Source organism: Macaca mulatta, chromosome 15 (assembly GCF_049350105.2).
Source record: "Macaca mulatta isolate MMU2019108-1 chromosome 15, T2T-MMU8v2.0, whole genome shotgun sequence".
In the NCBI taxonomy this organism is placed as follows: Eukaryota; Metazoa; Chordata; class Mammalia; order Primates; family Cercopithecidae; genus Macaca; species Macaca mulatta.
In genome coordinates this window covers 45675583-45697925 of record NC_133420.1, presented here as the reverse complement: position 1 = coordinate 45697925, position 22343 = coordinate 45675583, and the positions used below count along the sequence as shown (strand labels likewise).

The 22343-nt window shown below is 36.3% G+C and overlaps 1 protein-coding gene across 3 annotated transcripts in view; it reads left to right on the top strand.

Moving 5' to 3' along the window:
- The window catches only part of KIAA1958, a 174621-nt gene that overhangs the window by 130202 nt on the left and 22076 nt on the right, over window positions 1-22343 (top strand). For 2 of the 3 annotated variants that reach the window (XM_015116995.3, NM_001194796.1), the window contains one exon: window positions 5250-5333. The exons of the other annotated variant lie outside the window; for it this stretch is intronic. In XM_015116995.3, coding sequence (XP_014972481.1) covers window positions 5250-5333 — 84 coding nt within the window. The remainder of the gene's footprint in view (window positions 1-5249; window positions 5334-22343) is intronic. 3 annotated transcript variants of the gene reach the window in all.

Genomic DNA, 22343 nt, shown 5'->3' with positions numbered 1-22343 from the left:
GTATATTCCTCCCCCTACCCCCATTTTAAAAGGAAAAGAATAAGAAATACAGAATCTTGAAAATCATATGTAATCATTTGGTAACATTGGTTGTTGTGAAGAGGGAAATTTGGTAACAAAGGGTTGAGATGAGCAGGTGCCTTACTTTTACTCTACCCATTTGTAGCTTTTAGAAACTGTCCTATATGCTTGTATTGCCTGTTCAAATTTTATTAATTAATTAAAATCAAATGGATCATGATCCATACTGAAAAAATCTTAATTTCTATTTCAGAACATACAGGTGGATTTTTGGTAAATGGCAGATCAAAATGCACAAGTCAGTTCTAGGTGGATGGCACATCAAAATGTGAACAGTGAAACAGTAAACTTTTGGAAGAAATGGAAAATGTTTCATAACCTTGAAATAAGCAAAATGTCTTCAACAGGAGGCAAAAAGCATGAATCATAAGGGAAATAAATTGATAAATTGGACTATATAAGATTAGGAATTCTTGTTTGTTAAAAGATACCATAAAAAATGAAAAGGCAAGCCACAGATTGGAGAAGATATTTGCAATAAATATAACAAACATTCATTTCTAGAATATGTTAAAAACCTCCTACAAACAGAAAAAAAGCAGACAATCCAGTAGATAAATGGGCAAAATATTTGAACGGGCATTTCACGAAAGAGGATATCCAAATGAAAATTAAAACCACAGTGGAGCACCTCTACATGCCCAGAATGGTTAAAGTAAGAAAGATTAACAGTGTTTGGTGTTGCTGAAGATAATGGAGCACCTTTTCCTCATGGTGGGGAAAGTAAATTGATATGACCACTTTGGCAAATTGTCTTTGGTATTATGGCTGAACACATGATTTCCTGTGACCCAGCAATTCCACTCCTACGTATATACCCAAGAGAGATGCATGCACATGATCACCAAAAGGCATCCACTAGAATGTTATGGCAGTTTTATTGGAAATAGCCAAAAACTGAAAACTAATAGAATGCACTATCCAGTAGAATGGAAAAATAAATTATAATATATTCACACAATGGAATGTTGTGCAGCAATGAGGATAAATTATCTACAAATACACAACAATATGGATGAAGTTCACAAACCATAATGGTGAGCAAAAGAAGCCAGACACAAAAGAGCTTACCTTCTAGGAGTCCATTCATATGTGTTACAGTAATAGGCCAAACAAAACTATGATGTTTCAAGTCAGGATAGCAGGTTTTCTTGGTGAGAGCGAGTGACTGGAAGAAGAGGACATGAAAAAGGCTTCTGGGGTGCTGGTGATGTTCTTTTTCTTGATCTGGGCACTGGATTCACAGGTGTATTCAATTTGTGAAAATTAATCACCATGCACTTAATGACTAGTCTATTTCATTGTATGTGTGTTACACCTATTAAAAAGTTTTTAAAAGGAATGGGTCAGAAAAAATTCTAAAACTAGAGGTAAATGCAAGACAGTTGTAATAGTTTTGTATTTTATTGTCAGTCTTCTCTGGTCTTACTTGATTTTGTTATTAACTAAAAATCTTATTCCTATTAACTTTAAAACTGTTTCCTTCCCTCTTACTCATGTAAAATCAGCGATGGTGTCTTTACCCTTTCAACCACCTCATGTGGCTCATTCTATGCTGTTAGGAAAGCATGGAACAAAGCAGAGTATCGAATAGGGTTTATAGTATATTCCTCCCCCACCCCCATTTTAAAAGGAAAAGAATAAGAAATATAGAACCTTGAAAATTATATATAATCAATTGGTAACATTGGTTGTTGTGAAGAGGGAAACTTGGTAACAAAGGGTTGAGATGAGCAGGTGCCTTACTTCAACAGGATGCAAAAAGCATGAATCATAAGGGCAATAAATTGATAAATTGGACTATATAAGATTAGGAATTATTGTTTATTAAAAGATGCCATAAAAAATGAAAAGGCAAGCCACAGATTGGAGAAGATATTTGCAATAAATATAACAAACATTCATTTCTAGAATATATTAAAAACCTCCTACAAACAGAAAAAAAGCAGACAACATCACACTGTGTGATATTTGTCTTTAGTTTTATTTTCCTGCAGGTGAAATGGCTGTTTGTCAACTAAGATTGAGGCCCAATAGAAAGGAAGGGAAGGCTTGAAAACAAGGCTTGACTGAAGATGAATTGAACAGGTGTAAATGTGTCAGTCATCTTCATGTGTGTTAGCATGGTGCTGAAATGCAGAGGAGATACAGAAGTAGGAGAGCTTCACCCAGGGGACTGTGGCAGGTGATGACATCCACACCAGCATTCTGGACCCTTCTGTGGTTGTCTTCACCAGTTTCACTAATAGCAGACTGACTAATGCTGCTTAATTAAATCCAACAGACTTAAACTTTTTTGCTCACATATATCTTAAAAGAACTTAGAATATTCTTTACCACTCACTCTTAAATTGACATCCAAAGGTTTTTCAACATGTTTCAATTTTGTAAAAAAGGAGGTAGGAAATAGATGAATATTTTTTAAAATGAAGAGGAGGAGGCCGGGCATGGTGGCTCATGCCTGTAATCCCAGCACTTTGGGAGGCCAAGATGAGCAGATCACCTGAGGTCAGGAGTTCAAGACCAGCCTGGCCAACATGGTGAAACCCCATCTCTACAAAAATACAAAACTTAGCCAGGCATGATGGCGGGTGCCTGTAATCCCAGCTACGTGAGAGACTGAGGCAGGAGAATCGTTTGAATCCAGGAGACGGAGGTTGCAGTGAGCCAAGATTATACCATTGCCCTCCAGCCTGGGTGACAGAGCAAGGCCCTGTCTCAAAAATAAATAAATAAATAAAAAGAGGAGGAGCAACTGTAACTAGAATCAGTATTTCATGATATGATTTGATAATATTAAATACCTTGTGAATAAAAAGCACACTGAATCATCTGAAAGAAATTAATAAAATTTTAAGCTGCTACTTTATCTTGAGCTTTTTGGTAGTTCTGCAGAATATTCTAGTTCTAGTTAGACGAATCAACCTCACTAACATATAACCGCTTCATATGTCCTAAATTCAGAACACCCCACTTCAGGCCCCAAACACTGTTTCTAATGGTACATTTCACCTTTGTCAAAATATCCATAAGACAGGAAATGCTATGGATTTAATTATTTAAAGACAGGAAATGCTAATGGGTAGAAGTCAAAAGTCTTTTGACTTTGAGGAGCCAAACAAAATTTATAAATCAATATACCCCAGAATATGTACCATAGTAGGTTTGGGATGGCACCATGTACAAACTCAGTCTGCATCTCAGACAAAGTTTTTAAAAGATCCCATGTGAAAGTTGAGAACCTGGAAATTTTTCTCCTAAAGTTGTCTGTGACTGTTTATTTCTTAGAAAATCTTTGTTTGAAGTTAGAAGACTGCTGTGATAGGTATTTGAACAAGTAGCCAAGAAAAACAGATGTGCTGGCCCTTTTGGCTTTCCATGTAAACAGTCAAGGAAACCAGCATGGCAAATGGTTACATTCAACCTGTGGCTTCCATGTTTTTGATGGAAAGATAAACACCTTTATTGTTAATAGATAAACAATTTCAACTGGAAGAAAATAGCATGACTAAAAGTTAAGTGTGTTGAAGCATAAAAGTTACTTTTGTATATTTGAATTTGGAAATGTGATCCCTCAAAAATGTTCTTACAAAAATAGCTAACTTGTTTAGTGAATTTTTAGTTTATATTTTGTAAAGTTATGTGGATTTTGGCAATTATGACTTATGATTGTCATTTTAAAATAACATGGCTATTCATATATATGTATAGTAATACACAAAGTAGTGTGTAAATAAAATTCAGTTTATTAGGAATTTTATCATTGTATGTAATAATTACAAAGACTTCCACTAAGCAACCTTACAAGTTAATACAGTTTTTCTAGATAACATAATTAAGGTAAACAAAATACTTTTACCTTATACTTTAGGAATCAGAAATTATGTATTTTATGTTGTTTGAAATTAATCTCTGTGTTTGCCTCTCAGCAGTCAATAGAGTAGCTTGTTTTTTTTTAATTGTATGCTTTCTTTAGGGTTTCTTTTGAGTTTCACCAGACCATGTCTAACAAAATAGTGATAATTTTTGACAAAATGTTTTATTGTTAATGTTAAGATCCTAAATTAAATTACATTTTACTGAAATGAAACTGTGTAAATGATGTAATTGAACTTAACTATTATTTAAAAATTGGTGAAAATAGAGTAAGATTTCCTGCCTAGGACACAAGCACTAAAACTTTGTTTCTCAAAATGTATTCTTTCAAACCTCATCATGAACATAGAGATGCTGGTTAAGATACAGATTCCTACACCTCCTACGTGGTAATCTGCATTTTGATCAAGCATCCTGGATGATTCTGAAGCGCAGGAATCTGTGAAGACAGCTATTCTAGGGCAGCATTACTTAATCATGGATGATCCAAAACAGAAAGATGCACCTCAAGTCCTTTTTTAGCAGAGTCCAAATAATAAAGTAATAAAAAGAAACGATGGGTCCTGGAGACATACGCCTTCTTTACATCTTGACTATGATAGCCTAATTCAAATGTAACTGTCCTGTCTTTGTAGCTACAACATTTTATCCTCATTACCCTCCAAAATACCAAATATTTCCACTCATCACTTATTACAAATGCCCTGAAATTACATGCAGAATGCTTATAAAGTATGTTTACCTGAATTGATGTAGAAGAACAAGTATTTAATTAAGTGCCATAAATAATTTGCTTTGTCATTTTTAAATACAGATTTTTAGTGATGCATTAAAATAACAAATACAGATATTTTAGTTCAGTAAAATGGAACCAGTACAACCTGTGTTTTCACAAATGAAATGATTCAGAATGGGTTTGTCAGCACTAATGGGGCCTCTGCACGCAGAAGTAGGATAAATAACACATTTCTGTCCCACATTTTTCCTAAAACGAAGGCTGTCTCTAATCTCTGTCTTTCCACAAACCTTCATGCACTAAACTGTGTGCCAGTGACATAGGAAGCTCATTTTGCTTGTAATGGGCGATATGCTTGTCTAGTAGATCATTTGTGAAACCGAAGTTGGCTATTATAACGTGACAGGTATGTAAATAACATTTATCAGTGATCTCTGTAAAATCGATTCTTCCTTTCCCTTGTCATTATAAAAGGAAACTTTATTTCAGAGTAGAAAGTGCATTGTCTGAACTCATCAACACCCTCTCTATCCTTCCCCCCCCCAATTTGTTGCAGACCAGGATGAAAGAGCAGCTGAGCTCAGCAGGGAGCAGAACGAGAAAACCATCCGGAGCACGCAGACCGCGCTCCGCAATTTCCGTGAGTTCCTCATCTCCAAGTATCCTTCTGAAACAAGAGAGATTTATGTCATCCCTTGCAAGGAGTTGGATGCCTACCTTGCTTCTTTCTTTGTTGATGCCAGGCAGAAGGATGGGTCCGAATACGAACCCAACAGCTTGGCCAATTACCAGTGTGGGCTTGAAAGGTACCTAAAGGAACACAGGTATGGCTACAGCATCACCAGGGATAAGGAATTCAAGCGTTCCCAAGAGGCCCTGAAGCAGAAGCAAATTGAACTCCGCTGTAAAGGAAAAGGAAATAAGCCACACAAGTCCATGAAGCTCACCTTTGCTGACGAGCTCATCCTGCGGAAAAGGGGACTACTAAGCCGATATAATCCCGAGGGTTTGCTCAACCTAGTCTGGCTCAACAACACAAAAGCTTTTGGGCATTGCACAGGCTTCCATGGATCTACCTTAAAATGGGGTGATATCCGGCTCCGGGTAACAGAGACGGGTCTGGAGTACTTGGAGTGGATGGGTCAGGACACAGGAGACCTGAATGCCAAAACCAAGAGAGGGGGGACAGACTCCCGTGTGTATGCCACCCAGCACGCCCCACAGACCTGCCCTGTCCAGGACTATAAGGAGTATGCCCAGCGGCGGCCTCCCGCCATGCGCTACGAGGATGCCCCTTTCTACTTATCCATCAAGCCAGTCGTTAACTTGGCCGCTCTGCATTGGTACAACTGCCAGGCCCTTGGCAAGAACAAGCTGGCCAAGATGGTGAAGACCATGTGTGAGAAGGGCAACATCCCTGGCAGGAAAACCAACTTCAGTGTGTATCAGAGCTGCAGCACCTTGTCTGAAGCCCAGAGCAACCAGCTGGTGCTGATCTGTAACAATCTGAGCCAGCAGGCTGCCCAGTCAGTGGCCGGCCACTCCAACAATGGCAATTTCATTGTCTCCGCCTCCTATGACTCTTCCTCAGACACCGCTTGACCAGGTGGCTTGAGCAAGACTCCAGTTTGGTTACCATGTCCAGAGAAACTGTGATTATACACCGCTTCTCATTCCCCTTCCTGTGCCCTCAGTGTTAATTCACTTTATAAAAATATAAATATATAATATATTTTTCTTTTTACAAATAAGCCAATGGAGATAATTTAGTATTACTAACATAGTATTTATAGGCTTAAGACAAATGTACTTGTGAGTGATCAAATGTAATTACTGTTACAGACTTTACAAAACCATATGTGGTTCTCAGGCAACACATAGGGAGGGAATTCTGTTTTTTAAAAACTGTCATAAAGGAAATTGAGAGTCATCCTAGACTTACATGCTTGCGTCCTCAACTCCTGCTTTTCCTTCCCACCCCAACTCCCATTTTTTGTCTCCTTAATAAATGGCTTTATTTTTTTAATTTTTAAAATTCTATATTAATCAAGAGGAGACATTAACTTTACTGCTGACACAAAACTGTATTCAGCTAGATCCAGAATATAAAAGTGTTGTATAAGCTCAACATCAAAATAATTTACACCTTCTCTTTTTTAACTTGAGTTTTAACTCCTGTGCCTCATTTTTTACAATGTATGAAAATCTAGATGTTTAGCTAACATCTTTTATTTTGTGGGGGGAAAGGGTAGAAGGAGGGAATAAAGGTGCCATTCTTTTTGGGAGCTACATGATTTGAAAATAATATGCAAAGTCTGATATTGTGGCTAAAAAGACTGTTACATAGCTCATTTTAACTATTGTGCTTGAACCTGGAAAGAGTGTTTCTTTTTTTGTCCCTAAGAAATGGGCATAAATGAACTTTGACAAGAAATTTAAACCTACCAAAGCTTTGAAAATGTTGCCAAGCATTAAATTATGTATAAAGAGAAGGTAAAGGGTGGAAAGTCTTATTAAAAATCTAGAAGCAGTAGTCGAGACAACAAAAAAACTCATCCTCTTCAAAGTTCATATTCCCTGAGTTACTTACTTAGAAACATTAAACAGTCTCTTTTCTCCTGGGGCAAGGCTGGGTATTTGATTCTGTAATTGAGATCCAAGGAATATAATATTGGCACTCATTTTAGGTAACAATATTTTGTTACCAGATTTTGCTGAATTCAAGGCATTCTTGAAAATGTGTGAGATTCTTCTATAGTAAATATAAATGCATTTATCTGTGATATCCTGCAATTATTATAATAATTTTGGTTAAACATTTGTGGCAGTTTTTCCAAGGTCTTTGTTTTCAAGTCTTGAAGCCTGTGGTGAATTATTAGTTAAGATATTTCAAAAATAAAATAAATTTAGACATTAGAGCCACAATAAAGCTGAGCTAGGTTCCTATTCTGTATAATCAGCAACACACATAAACCCCAAATCTTGATTGTTTTGTTGGACCTGGGAATTCTATTGGGAAATATTTGTTCTTCAAGGCAACCTCATAGTTCACATTAGCTAGAAAGGTAGGTGGTATTTTGTACATTAATTTAATGTATAACCAGGACAAATTTCATTCTGAATTGCTTTGCTAAATCATCACAGAGCTGAGCTCTCCCATGGTCAGGGAACTCCTTCCAACACCAAGTCATAAGCACATAAAGACCCGTTCCTCTAAGCTGTGACCTTTCATCTGGCTCGGGAGTGGGAAGTCAGCTGTGGACTTTGTGTGGTGGAATTAACCTCATGTTCATGACTTTTCCTCCATAGAGAAGCATTCATTTATACATCTAGAAACAAGAAGAGAGGGCAATGTCTTGCTTTATGTTTTTGTATTGATAATGATGAAAGCTGCCATTTTTGAGCCAGCATGCATGCCAGCACTGTGCTAAGTGACTTACATGCATCACATATGTAAGTCATAGTTACTAATTGTGAGAAAAAAAAAAAAAAGGAAAACACAGATAAGGATAAAGAAAACAAAATATATACTCATAAGTCTTCCAGCCAAAGATTACCATTAACATTTTGGCAAATATTTCTTCAGACATATTGTAATACTTACATATTTATTTCTGTATACATTATCTTAATCTTTTCAGCAACTTTGAAAAGGTGAGTTATCTTCATTTTATGGTCAGATCAAGATAAGTCAATTAGGTCATAGCTAAAGAAACGGTAGTCTGTCATTTCACTCCAGAGTTTTTTTTCTATTTACCTTTCTCAGTACCAACTCATAATTAATTTCCAGTGGTTTGAGCCAGAGCTGGGGACACAGTGTCTTAACATCTCTGAAGGATGTCTGATCAAAAGGAATGCTGAGTGATCTTTCATGGTGGCAGCATGTCCTCTAGTCCTCTCCCACACCTATACATTTGGAGCCACAGAGCCTCTTTCTCCCAGTTCTCTTTACAGAACCTTCCTGTTCTTATTCTATAGCTAGTCCTTACGGCATCAGACAGCTTACTTTAAGGGAACTCTTTAAAAATATATAGTTATTTTTATGTGGTTACCTCTCATATTTTAAAAAAGTTCTCTGTAAAACACTTAAAATGTTATGGTGCATCTAATTTTTAATTGACAGTTTCTAAATTTTTGGTATGTTTCTGACAGCACAGTAAGTTTGTCTTAAGGAAGAAGAACACTCAGTCTGCACTGAGAAAGCAGAACTAGAAAATGTCAGTTCCCTATCTGTGTTTATTGAGGTACTAAAATGAAAATCTTTGTCCTGCTTAATCATATTGCATCTTCATTTAGAAGAACACAATTAAATTGAGAATGTAAATTATTTTTATTTATTTATATTTTTCTGTGATAACTCAAACCAAATAGGAACATCATGACTTTTAGTTTCAGAAAACTGTTTTCTGAGTAATGACTTGGTAGAAGCATAGCCAAATTACAGTATCTGTCTTTTTTTGTTTGTTTGTTTGTTTGTTTGTTTGTTTGTTTCAATAGAGACAGGGTCTTGCTCTGTTGCCCAGGCTTCAGTGCAGAGGTGCAGTCATAGCTCACTGTCAACCTCAAACTCTGGGGCTCAAGAAATCCTCCCGCCTCAGCCTCCCAAATAGCTAGAACTACAAGTGCACACCATCACGCTTGGCTAATTTTTTGTAGAGATGGGGTCTCGCTGTGTTGCCCGGGCTGGTCTCAAACTCCTAGCCTCAAGAGATCCTCCTGCCTTGGCCTCCCAAAGTGCTGGTGTTATCTCTTGGAGTTAATTATATTATGAAAAATCTACAACTACCTCTCAATTTTGTGTTTTCATCTAAATGATACTGAGGAGATAGTACTGCCAGATGCCATTTTTATTATTTGTAATATTAAGAAAAAATCATGTTCATGCTGTGGCAGAGGCAGGTGTCAAAATTGCATATATACTTTAGCAAAAAGTCAACAGTCCAGCAGGTGTTCACTACAACTGAATGTGCTGCCTTTTCAGGCAATCCTGTGGCTCAAATAAAGCCATATTTGCAGTGCTTAACTTTATGATCAATGTAATGTCATGTAAGAAACCCTCCAGTGTTCCTCACATAACTGAAAGTTTTGCACTACCTACAACAAAAACACTGAACACTGTCAACATTTGGATGGCATAGCTGCCTAATTTGGTCTTTGTTTTCATATTCATGTGAGTGACTGTTGAAAACCATAGGTGCTAGCTATTAAAAAAAAAACTAATGTTTGAAAAAATTAGAGATAAGATATTTATTCAAGACAGCTTATTCTAGATTCCATTTGATACAGTTATTAGGGCTGGTCTGAAGATGACTTATAAATATATATCAGCAATTTAGGATATTTATAATTATTTTTCCCTATGGCTAAATTTTCCCTATGTTAAATCACTGCCTGTTCTACAAAAGAGTAGTCTGAAAATCTTCTAGCATACATTTGATCTCTTTGGTTTTTCAGTTAGATTACCGTTAGCTGAAACTTTCATAGCATTTACTTGTCTAAATCATATGGCTTAGCTTCCAGATGCCATGAAATCAGTGACTTTATTGAGATGAAAATTTGTAGTCAGATCAACAAATATTTATTGAACAGCTAGGGGGCAAACTGGGAGGGGTATAAAGATACATAAAATAGTCCCCGCTGTCAAGGAATTTATAAAAGACATTGTAATAAAAGGTAGTTCATTTTTGAGAGCCCAGCAAAAAACTCTATGCTAATACTATTTTGCATAGTTTTCCAAACTTTGTACTCATGCAATTTATCCATTATTTATTCATTGAATATGTAGGTTTGCTGCAGAATACATAATGCTGCTTTGAGTATTTTCTGGAGAATCTTTCTTAGAGCCTGTTTTAAAATCAATAAAGTGAAGGCATTTCTGTACCATCCATTGTGTTCATGTAGATGCACATATGCATCGGAATGTGCAGATCTGTCATCAATGACTATTATCTCTTGAGCACTGATAGTGTGCCATTGTACTGACTGCTTTATAAGTTGTTTCACTTAATTCTCACAATAGTCCCATTAGGTAAGTATTATTATTTCCCTTTTATAATTGAGGAGATCCAGAGAAGTCAAATGGCTTGCCCATGTCACAGTTAATATGTAAGAGCATCCGTATCTGAAATTAGATCCAGATCCCATTAAGCACTCTCTTTTTCTGCTATAGCTGCATGTTCAAGAAATGATTTGCTGTGCTTCTGTAGACCCTCTGAAGTTATAAATGAAATCCCAGGTGTAATAAAATCATCAATATTAATTCAGCTCCTCATTGATTGAGATCAGTGCCATCAGCAGCACGTTTGTTAGCACAACGTTATTGAGGCCCCATTACTGTAGTATTTTGAGATGAGATATTAACCAGTTTGTTCACCCCTGGTTACCAGCAGACAGCAGAAGTTTGTGTCACTCTTTAAAAAACACCTAACTTTGTCATGGAGGAAAGTGTGTATATACACAAGGAAGTATATATTTAAGTGATTGTAATTTATTTTTACCCCAGTTAAAGCCAAAACCCCAATTTCAAGAAAGTGCTTTATAATTTAGGCAGGGAAGCGGGAGGGTCTAGGCAGAGGGAATGCCTACAAGCCAATATCGATTGCCATTGACCAGATACTAAATATGAATCAGAGGTAGACTGTGAACCTATTCAGAGTTTTCCTGGTTCGACTATCTGTAGTTTAATGTGAGACAGACGATGATCTTAATCATCCCTCTTCTGACTGACTTTATCTGTAGGAAAGGTATATTTTGATCCTTACTTCTCTAGCCAAAATAAAGCTGTAATACTAAGCACCTGTAAATAAAAACTCTCCCATATGATAGAAGAAATATATACCTAAGCCGAGGGAGGAAAGTCAAGGGGAATGTGTAATTTCTTGCAGCAAGATATCTTTTAAAGCATTCATTCATTTAAAAATAGTTACAAGTACTGAAAGAATTAGCAAGTTCTCTGTCAGTTTAATGTTTCCCAAATAGAATTCTATTATACAAGTTATGTCTCTGTACATCTACCATATGATATGGTACAGATAGACAGTGATCAGTTAAGAAATGCACGCTGGCAAAGGCATCCTCAGTTGTTGTTTAATGCATGGTATTCAGACATTGCTTTCCCTTCCCACTTGCATCTGGTTGAGATGATACTGAGTGCATAGCCTTTCATAAAGCAAAATGATGAAGCTAGGATAATTTTAGAGATCCTTGCTATCAGAACTGGAATAAAGAAATACATCACAGATATCATCCTGTTGGGAGCTGGTGTATTTCTAGTGATGTAACAACAGAAAAGAAGAGATGATACTGATGAAATACCAAGAACTCTACTTTTACTTTTCTAAACAGAAAAGGAAGACATTTAAAATTTTCATGGTCCAGCCTGTTTGTAAATTGACCAGTTGGGCCTGCCAAAGCTGAGCAAAAACTTGAAAATTATTTTTTTAATGGCGTTTTAATACACTTGAGTTCTTATGTAAACAATGACTTTTGTGAGTTAGAACCAGAGTATTAATTAGGTCAGAATCCCAGTTTGATTAGAATATTAATTAGGTCTGAGTATTAATGTAAACCATTGTCTTTGTTGAATTATTAGTCATAGAGGCTAGATCTGGAAAGGACCCAAGAGATCATCTAACCCAGTGATTTTCATGCTGTGGAGAGTAGGAGTCACCACGTCCTCATGTAGGTGGGGAGTGGAGAAGGCAAGGAGATAGAAATAGCCAATACAACACAACCTCAAACAAATTCCCCAGAGGTCTCATGTTTCCTATCCCCTCCCCTCCTCTGAGACTCACTAGACTGACTGAGCTGCTATTACCTCTGGAATGCATCCTTCAGGTGTGCTAGCTGGAAAGTAAAATTGGAAACATCTAATCCACCTTTTTATTTATTATTTTTCGAGACAGGGTCTTGCTGTGTTGTCCAGGCTGGAGTGCAGTGGCACAATCAAGACTCACTGCAGTGGCACTGCAGCCTTGAATTCTTGGGCTCAAGCAGTCCTCCCAACCTAACTTCCCGAGTAGCTGGGGCTACAGATTCATACCACCATGCCTGACTAATTTTTAAAAATTTTTTATAGACATGAGATCTCACTGTGTTGCCCAGGCTGGTCTCAAACTCTTGGACTCAAGTGATCCCCCCACCTCAGCCTCCCAAAGTGCTAGGATTACAGGCATTGACACTGCTCTGGCCTAATCTACCCTTCATTTACAGAAGAGGCAACAGCCCCAGAGAAAGGAGGTGAATGCTGAGGTGCGCACACCTTGTTAGGGTGTGAGCTTTCCCTTGTTGGGGTTAAAGCCAGTACTAGAACCAGGCACCCTGACTTCCTGTCCGTAGGTAGAGTTTAGAGAGGGAAAACAACCCTGTATTTCTACTTCTTGTTTTCCAAATTTTAATTGTTTTTAAAACCCACAGATTTCTCTTAGGAGTAGATTCAAGCTGCCAGGTTCCAATAGGCTGTTTTTGAATGTGACATTTCACTTTTCATTGTGTTGTGTTACATCTTAGTTTTAGCAACTTTTCTTTTTGGAGTTTGATAGGAAAATCTGTAAATGTAATTGTTCTTTGATTCTAACGAACACCTCTCAGCCTACCCCATTTATATTTTGTTTTCAGTTATGGAGGTGAGACTACAGTCTTCAAGAATATCAATTCTAGTTATAGATTATGAACAAAAAAAGTACATTTTTGTTTAATTTGATATTCACTTGGATATTGAGCTACATAGCATATATACTACTGGTTCTGAATGCAACCCACAGTATTTTTTAGTCTATGGCAAGTTTTAAAAATCATATTTAAAGTTTTGGGACATATCCTCAGTCAAAAGGATCAAATTTCTATCAACATAATTAAGAAGTTTCTGAAGTAAATTAATTTAGAGATAGTAAAGGGGGAAAATAGTAACTAAGGAAAGAGGCCTACAGTAAGTAGATGTAGAAATACAAACTTACTTAAATGCAAATTATTTGTATTTCTCATCTTGCTTACTCTTCTGAAAAGGAACTCAAGCATAAATATTTAAACATTTCACAAATTTTTATTTTACAAATCATATTTACCAGATCATAGTTGAAAAAAGTTCAAATTTTAGATGTTTTTTAAAAAGGTACAGTGTGATTTGTCTTTTTATATAATGTTGAATTATGTTAGACTTCTAATGTTTGTCTTGGTATTACACTGGGATTAGACAGCATTTTTACCATTATACATTCATTTCAATAAGAGCTTTGAAAATGCTTTGGCATTGTTTGTTTGTGATGAGTAGAATTAGGAAGATATCAGCAATATAGATTCCTAACAGTAGTTGTGTATACTGTATTTTAGTGATTTTTATGTCCATTTATTTTCTGTAATTCTTTTATAAATCTGTTAGTATTCTTCTGCTAGAAATTAATTTATAATTGATTATTTATATTGGATGAAGTAGGAGGTCCATGTTTAGTATTAACCCACTCAGATTAACTTTATCTAACTGAACTTTTATATCTATAATTCATTAGATTGTTACAACTTTTTAAATAGCATTTATAACAAAATAACTTTTGTTTTATAAAACACTTGTTACAAAAAAAAACACCTTGCCAAAAATCATTACGATTTCTATGCATTGTGTAATATTCAGTGATGTTGAGATTTTGCATGTTGTTATAGGTGCTCTTTCATATGTACGTTTGTGGTGTTGATGTGGAGTTGTTAACCACTGCTGCTATCACTTGTAGTTAAACTGAAAAACTGTTAAAAGGCTATGCCAGTCAATATTTCTATGTGTGACTTAAGTAACTATGTACTTCATTGTTTAATATTTTGAGCCAGCACTTAGTGGCCTCTACAGAAGGAAATATTGTAGTTGTCAAAGTGGTGCCAAACTTGAAAATCTTGTATCATATTTATAATTCCAGGCTAGGTCAACTTTTCTTGGACACTTTCCAAGCTCTTTGAAAGCAGAAAATATTTGCAAAAAGTGAAAGAAAGCAAGAACTCTGAATTTTTCTAGTACTCTCTCCTCTAGAATTTTAAACACTTTTTTATTTTGGTACTTGAGTATCTTACAGAAAAATCCAATCGAATGACAATAGAGCAGTAGAATTTCCCTTGATCTGGATATTTTTAGGCTGAATAGTGTAATAGCAGAGGACTATGAGGTGCATACATTATTTTTGTTGGCTATCATGGCTTATTGTTTGAATTTCATTTAATAATATTCAGGCTGGACATGGTGGTTCACACCTGCAATCCCAGCACTTTGGGAGGCTGAGGCGGGCGGATCACCTGAGATCAGGAGTTCGAGGCCAGCCTGGCCAACGTGACGAAACCCAGTCTCTTCTAAAAATACAAAAATTAGCTGGGTATGGTGGCTCACACCCGTAATCCCAGCTACTTGGGAGGCTGAGGCAGGAGCATTGCTTGAGCCCGGGAGGTGGAGGTTGTAGTGATCTGAGATCACACCACTGCACTCCAGCCTGGGTGAGGGAGCGAGGCTCCAACCCCCCAAAAAAAAAAGAATATTCAGTAGTTTTATTTCCTTTATAAAGAACCATTGAAACCTCACAGTTCCCACTTGTTAGCTTTTACATTCAGCATTTACACAGATTTACTTAACATACTTGGTTGCCATATTATGGCCATCAGGATTTCTTCATGCCCACCTGTCTGGTACCTGGTGTTTCTATCTTGCCTCAGCAATTCCAAACAAACTGAAAGTAAAGACAAAATTGTTTCGACAGATTGACTCTACTACACATTGTTAAAAAATAATGTGAGGGAAATACCACTATACTTTTATTTATACTCCTAAAATGAGTGGGGGGAAACTGTCATAAAGTGTTAAGAAAAGAAGGCTGCTTCCTGAAGAGCCTTTTTACACCAACATGCCAGAACTCCACACTTGGTGCAGCGTTTCCTTCTGTCAGTTCAATGGGCTTATGATTACAAGATTCCTTTAATAAAGGGGTAGTCTCCTGAATTGTATAGAAACTGTGTGTGTGACTGTCAGATACGCAGCAACAGCCAATGCTGTATTTGGATACATTGCTGCTGAAATTACTGAGTTAATTCCAAGACTATTGAAACTAATTCATCAAGGTCCCCACCACCTCTTTGCTTAAAGGAAAACAAAGGCAGATTTTAACTGTGAGCCTTTTCTCTAGAATATGCTGTAGACATTTGCCCCTCCGTGAGGTGATAAAGCAATAAAAATAAATTTAATTATGTGTGGTCTAAAGAAGTTCTGCCTTTGTCCATTGGCCTCCAGAGTCACACAAAAGTATTTCTACGTCAGAGATTTTCAGGCAGAGCCTTTGTACCAAGAATTCCTTTCATATTTTGGACACCAAAGATGATGGCATGATACATCCTGATGATTAACAATTTAGCAATGGGCACATTTATTTGAGTCCTGCTCTTGGATTTATTTCCCACCTTGGGGTCTTATGTACATTTTGTATTTCTGTCCTGAGGCCTTTTTACCTCGGGCGGTTTTTAAATCAAATACATATATATTTATTAGTTTTCTAATTTATAGAGTTTCCAATTTTTCCCACAATTTTAAATGTTTTCACCGCCAAAGTTAGATGGACATTTGCTAGATTAGCTCCATGACCGGTAATAGTTTGTACTTTTTATGTTGTAGTCTGAAAATGTGACTCTAACCCTGTAGGCCTGAAACCTGGTGGGAAAATGATCGAAAGTGTTTTAGATTCAACAGACTTACTACATATGACTTATCTATTAAAATGAAGAACTTTCATGGTTTACTAGAATGAATGCTGTATTCAACTTCAACAAGGTCTTCCATCCTTCTTATAAATCTTAAGAATGCATTTAAGGTTTCTTTCACTTTTACTTTATCCCTTGGAAGTTAATTGGGAATAAAAAGATTTATCAGTTTAGTCACTGTAATTTAAGACCAGGCATCTGCTTAGAAATACAATAACCACAATTAATACTTGGAGAAAATTGTTTCAACAGATCAACTCTGCTATTTGACAAAATATAGTACTGGTCTTTGAGGATGCATTTACTTTTCCCCAAATTTGATAGATTGTTATTTTTATATATTTTTTCTGGGCACTTGGTTTTTAACTGATTTACATGAAAAAAGCACATGTGCCTGTTTCACTCAAATCATATTTTGAAACTTTTTAAAAGCTGCTAGTTATAGTTTGTGAAAGAGGAGAAAGGTGAATTGAAATAGAGGGAAATTTCTGTTACTGTGTCAAATATGTGACTGATGATTTTGGTCAGATAATCTACTGCCTGTCAATATTTGTAATAGAATTTTTTGTTAAGAGTACTCTCAGTTTCATCTTTATTTTGCTGCTCACTGATTTTTTACACTAAGATGTTCTCATCTTTGTCAGCTCACTGTTTTTGCTTCGTATTTGTCTGTATACTTGTGCTCTAAATAAAAATCTAGTTTTATGTCTAGTTTATTCCATTGTGTGTATGTTTGCCTTTAATGTAGTGTAATTTTCTATTGTTTTTGATATTTGTTGGTACAGCCTAAAACTTATGGAAATAAGAAAAGCAATCCAATAAAGTCAGCTAATGAGTGTCAACAGTGTCTCTATAATGAGAGCATGCTTGAGTCACAGTGTTTTGTCTGTATTTGGGCATGATGACCAGTCTTCATCCATTTAATAAATTGTTTTCTGCAAAGCTGGCTGATTTTTGTAGCTACAACAAACAAACCACATTTTGAAAAACATGTTGTCGACCTGGACATTGTGCACTGGCCTCAGGATATACAGTCAGTGCAGATTGAGCGGAGCAGCCCATGTGCAGCGTTTCTAACCACTGACATGGAGGGGAGGCCCTGGAAGGGGAAGCGTTGCGCATGTGACTATGCCAACACAGATCATAGGGTAGCAACAGTCCTTTAGTATAGGATCTGCAGTTGAATTGATCCTAGGCTGCCTGGAGCCCCAAGCCTGAAAATCCTGTTAACAGAAAAGAAAGCCCCGCTGCAAACAATGAACGCACTTGTTTTTGTGTGGAGCTCTGTTGGCCATTTTTCTTTACCTCCAGTAATCCCCTTGTCAGACACTTCTTAAAATAGGTGCAAAGTTATACTAAGCTGAGGCTCTTCACAGTGGCTCAAGCCTGTAATTCCAGCACTTTGGGAGGCCAAGGCAAGAGGATCGCTTGAAGCCAGGAGTTTGAGACCAGTCTGGGCAACAAAGGGAGATTCTTTCTGTTTTAAAAAATAATTTTAAAAAATTTTTTAATTATACGAAGCTAAGGAGGTGCCATGTTCTAAAATTACTTATTTTTAGAATCATTTTAGTCAGATATAATTGTCCATGTACCATTTATTACCTTTGGCACATATGATGGTGTTCTTTGAGCCAAATAGGAATGGTTCTCCAGAATTATTAAGTTGGTTAACTTCAGACACATTTTTTGTGTCACTAAAATCATTTAATAATGAAAAAACATGTTAAAACATCTGAAAATACAACATCTCTCATACAAAATTACTTTGCAGAAATGCAAATGTTTTTCTTTCATGGCTGAATAGTCCACCAGTCTTTACTCACAGTTGAATATCCCAAATAGAAACAATGACTGTATTTTTGTATGATGATAGATTATATAAATTACAGGTAGTTATACCTTTATATTTTCGTAGTACTTAAACAAGGAACTCATCTTTAAGTGTGCTTGCAAGTTTTACATTTAAAATGTGACAAATTTTATTTCCTTGCTAGGGAAAGAATATTAGAATTCAAGTTGGGTAATAACTACAAATCAAATAATGTTTTCCTTTTTAAAAGTCTTATTTATTTTCAATTTATTCATACTTATCTTTTTGAAGAGGATTTGATGTGACTACAATGGCTAATATGTATGGAAAGTTTAATGTTGGTGATATATCGTCTCAAAAGATAATTTTGAACGCAAACACTGAATTTGACGGCAAACATTTTTAGAGTGAACGTATAAAAAAATGGAAGGCCAGGCGTGGTGGCTCATACCTGCAGCCCAGCACTTTGGGAGGCCAAGGCAGTAGGATCACTTGACCTCAGGAGATCAAGACCAGCCTAGGCAACATAGTGAGACCCCATCTCTACAAAAAAGTTTAAAATTAGTCTAGTATGGTGGTGCGCACTTGTCCCAGCTGCTAGAGAGGCTGAGGCAAGAGGATCGTTTGAGCCCAGGAAAGGAGATAGGGGACGCAGCAAGCCGTGATCATGCCACTGTACTCCAGCCTAGGGAATAGAGCAAGAGCCTGTCTCAAAAAAAAAATAAAAATTAAAAATGGAAGTAAAACCACAATTTGCTTTGTTAAGATTTATAATGCTTTGAAAATGCTAAGGCAATAAGTAGACATTTATTACTAATAATTGGTCAATACTAGTATCAAATCAGAAGTAAAAATCACAGGACTCATTACTTATAGATAAGAATGTTTAACATTTTCATGTTTTATTTCGGACTTCTTCCTTACAAAAATATACTTCGGCCGGGCGCGGTGGCTCAAGCCTGTAATCCCAGCACTTTGGGAGGCCAAGACGGGCGGATCACGAGGTCAGGAGATCGAGACCATCCTGGCTAACACGGTGAAACCCCGTCTCTACTAAAAAAAATACGAAAAACTAGCCGGGCGAGGTGGCGGGCGCCTGTAGTCCCAGCTACTCGGGAGGCTGAGGCAGGAGAATGGCGTGAACCCGGGAGGCGGAGCTTGCAGTGAGCTGAGATCCGGCCACTGCACTCCAGCCTGGGCGACAGAGCGAGACTCCGTCTCAAAAAAAAAAAACAAAAAAAAAAAAACAAAAATATACTTCAAAAACTAATCCAGTTGTATTTACTATTTTGTACGTTTGTAAAAGATCTTTAGTTTTTGAAAGTAGATTGTTATGTAGCTACATATTTTTCCATTGCGCAGGTGTGCCAAAATCTATTTTATAATGCTGTTGTTAGATTGGATTTGTTTCCAGTTTTTTGCTTTTATAAATTTGCCTTAAAGAACATCCTTGAGGATACATTTTTGTATACTTCTCTGATTAAATCCTTAGGATACTTTTAAAAGAGGAATTCCTGGGCTAAATAAAAAGCACATTTTATTTATTTTTCCTATATATACATTTCCAAAGTCCTATTGATTTTTTTAACTTGCAAATATAATATGTTCATATTGCAAAACTTAAAGTTCCATGGAACTAATCACTAACCAATGTGATGTGTCTCCTTCCAGAATTTTTCTACATAATTATAAATCATTTAAATTTTATTTTTCTTACGAAAATTGGAATATTGCTATGCATATTGTCCTAGAGTGAATTTTTCTTTTTAAATTAATATATTGTGGAACTGTTTTCATGTTAGCATATAGAAGGGTAACAATTTTTAATGACCGCATGTAAATATATATATATATATATGCACGATTATTTTATCATCTGCTAGTGGGTTCTGGTGATCATCTATGTTCATTTATCTTTGCACACTTGTATATTTCTGCATTTAGTCGAAATTGCCCACCGAAAAGTTGTACTGATATAGACATCATTCAGTATTGACTGAGAGTGCAAGCTCCCAGCAGCCTGGCCAACATTTAGATATGGACCTTTTTGTGTTTTTGATAATCTGGCAAATGAAATATATCTCATTTCAATTATAATGGCTATTACTAATGCATTTTGTTGTTTGTATCTGTTCTGTGAATAATTGCCTGTCATATCCTGGGCCCTTTTGCTAGCAAGTTATTTTTCTTGTTGGTTTGTAGGAGCTTTCCATATGTCCTTGGTTTATGTTTTATAAGTATTTTCTCCAGTTATGTTTATTATCTTTTAAAATCTGTTCAGTGCAGGATTTTCCAAATTTTTTGACATCTAATCATCTGTATTTTATACTTTTTGGGTTGTGTTGTGCTGAGAAAGACTTTCTTTCCTCAATTCCAAAATCATGAAAATCTGTCTTCTTTAAGGAAACAGCTTTAAAAAAAAAAAAAAAGCTATTTAGATATGTGGGTTTTGTGTGTGATATGAAACAGGTATCTAAATTTGCTTTTGTTTTTGCTTTTCCAACTCAACCAATTATACCATTTATTGAAGAGTCCATCTTTCCCCAACAATTTGAATTAGAGTCTTTATTATACCCTCATTTTGCTATTTGCAGACCTTTTCTGGATTCTCTTCTGTAGCAATGATCTATTTGTCTCTTTCTTACAAATACTAACTTACAAATAGTAATTTACAATTTATAGTGGTGTTACGGTACATTTTTTTTTTCAGGCAAGGCCTCCCAATTATTTTTGAAATTTACCTTCCTTTTCTTATACATTTACTTTCTTAAACTTTAGAAACACCCTAACAAGTAACAACAATCAAAAACGGGGGGATTTTAATTAGAATTACATTTAATTAAAGATTACATGAAGAAATTAAATATCTTTATAATATTGAGTCCCCCCATCTAGGTTCATGGTAGAACTCTTCATTTATTAGGTTTGCATATGCATTTTTAAAGGAATTTTTAAGGATTTTTTAATGTTTTCTTATTGAATGATGCAATAATTATTGAAGTACTTATACTTACTGAAGTATAGCTCGATTAATTTTTATGAAGCTAATATATTGCTGTAACCACCACCTGGAGGGAGACATAGAATTATTACCTGAACCCCAGAAGCTTCCCTCATGTGCCCTCCCTTACCTCCTTAAGGTAACCACTGACTTCACCATAGAGTCATTTGATCTGTTTTTGAATTACATAAATGGACCCTTTCAATATACTCTTCTGTGTCTGGTTTCTTTTGCTTAACATTATGTTTGTGGGATTCTTCCATGTTTTTGCATACAGTTCACTCCAGTAGTCCACTCCTTGTCGCTATTGTATGATAATTCATTGTATAGATATTTTGAGATGGAGTTTTTGAGATGGAGTTTTGCTCTTGTTGCCCAAGCTGGAGTGCAATGGCACGATCTCAGTTCACTGCAGCCTCTGCCTCCTGGGTTCAAGCAATTCTCCTGCCTCAGCCTCCCAAGCAGCTAGGATTACAGGTGCACACCACCACGCCCAGCTAATTTTTTGTATTTTTAGTAGAGATGGGGTTTCACCATGTTAGCCAGGCTGGTCTTGAACTCCTGACCTCAGGTGATCCTCCAGCCTTGGCCTCCCAAACTGCTGGGATTACAGGTGTGAGCCACCATGCACGGCCATCTTGTCCATTTTTAATTGGACTGTCTCCCTTCTAAATGATTTTTTTCCTTTTCAAAAAAACTTCTAAGTTCGGGGGTACATGGGCAGGTTTGTTACATAGGTAAACTTATGTCATGGGGGTTTGTCCTTCTAAATGATTTTTCAGATAAGTGTACTACAACATCTTCTGCCACTGTGTGGCTTGCCTTTTCACCTCTTAATGCTGCATTGTGATGAATGTCTAATTTTCATTTTAGTGGAATTCACTTTATCAACCTTTTACTTTTGGGGTAGTGATTGTGATCAATCTTTTACTTTAGGGGTAGTGATTTTGATGTCCTGTTTAAAAATGTGTGATTATCCCATGGTCATAAAGCTGGTCTCCTGTTTCCTTTCTTCCTTTATTGTTTTACTGGTCACATTGAAGCCATGATCCATTTGGAATTGTTTATGATGTGAGGTAGGGATTCCATTTTCTCATAGTGTGTTGAAGATGTTTGTGTTT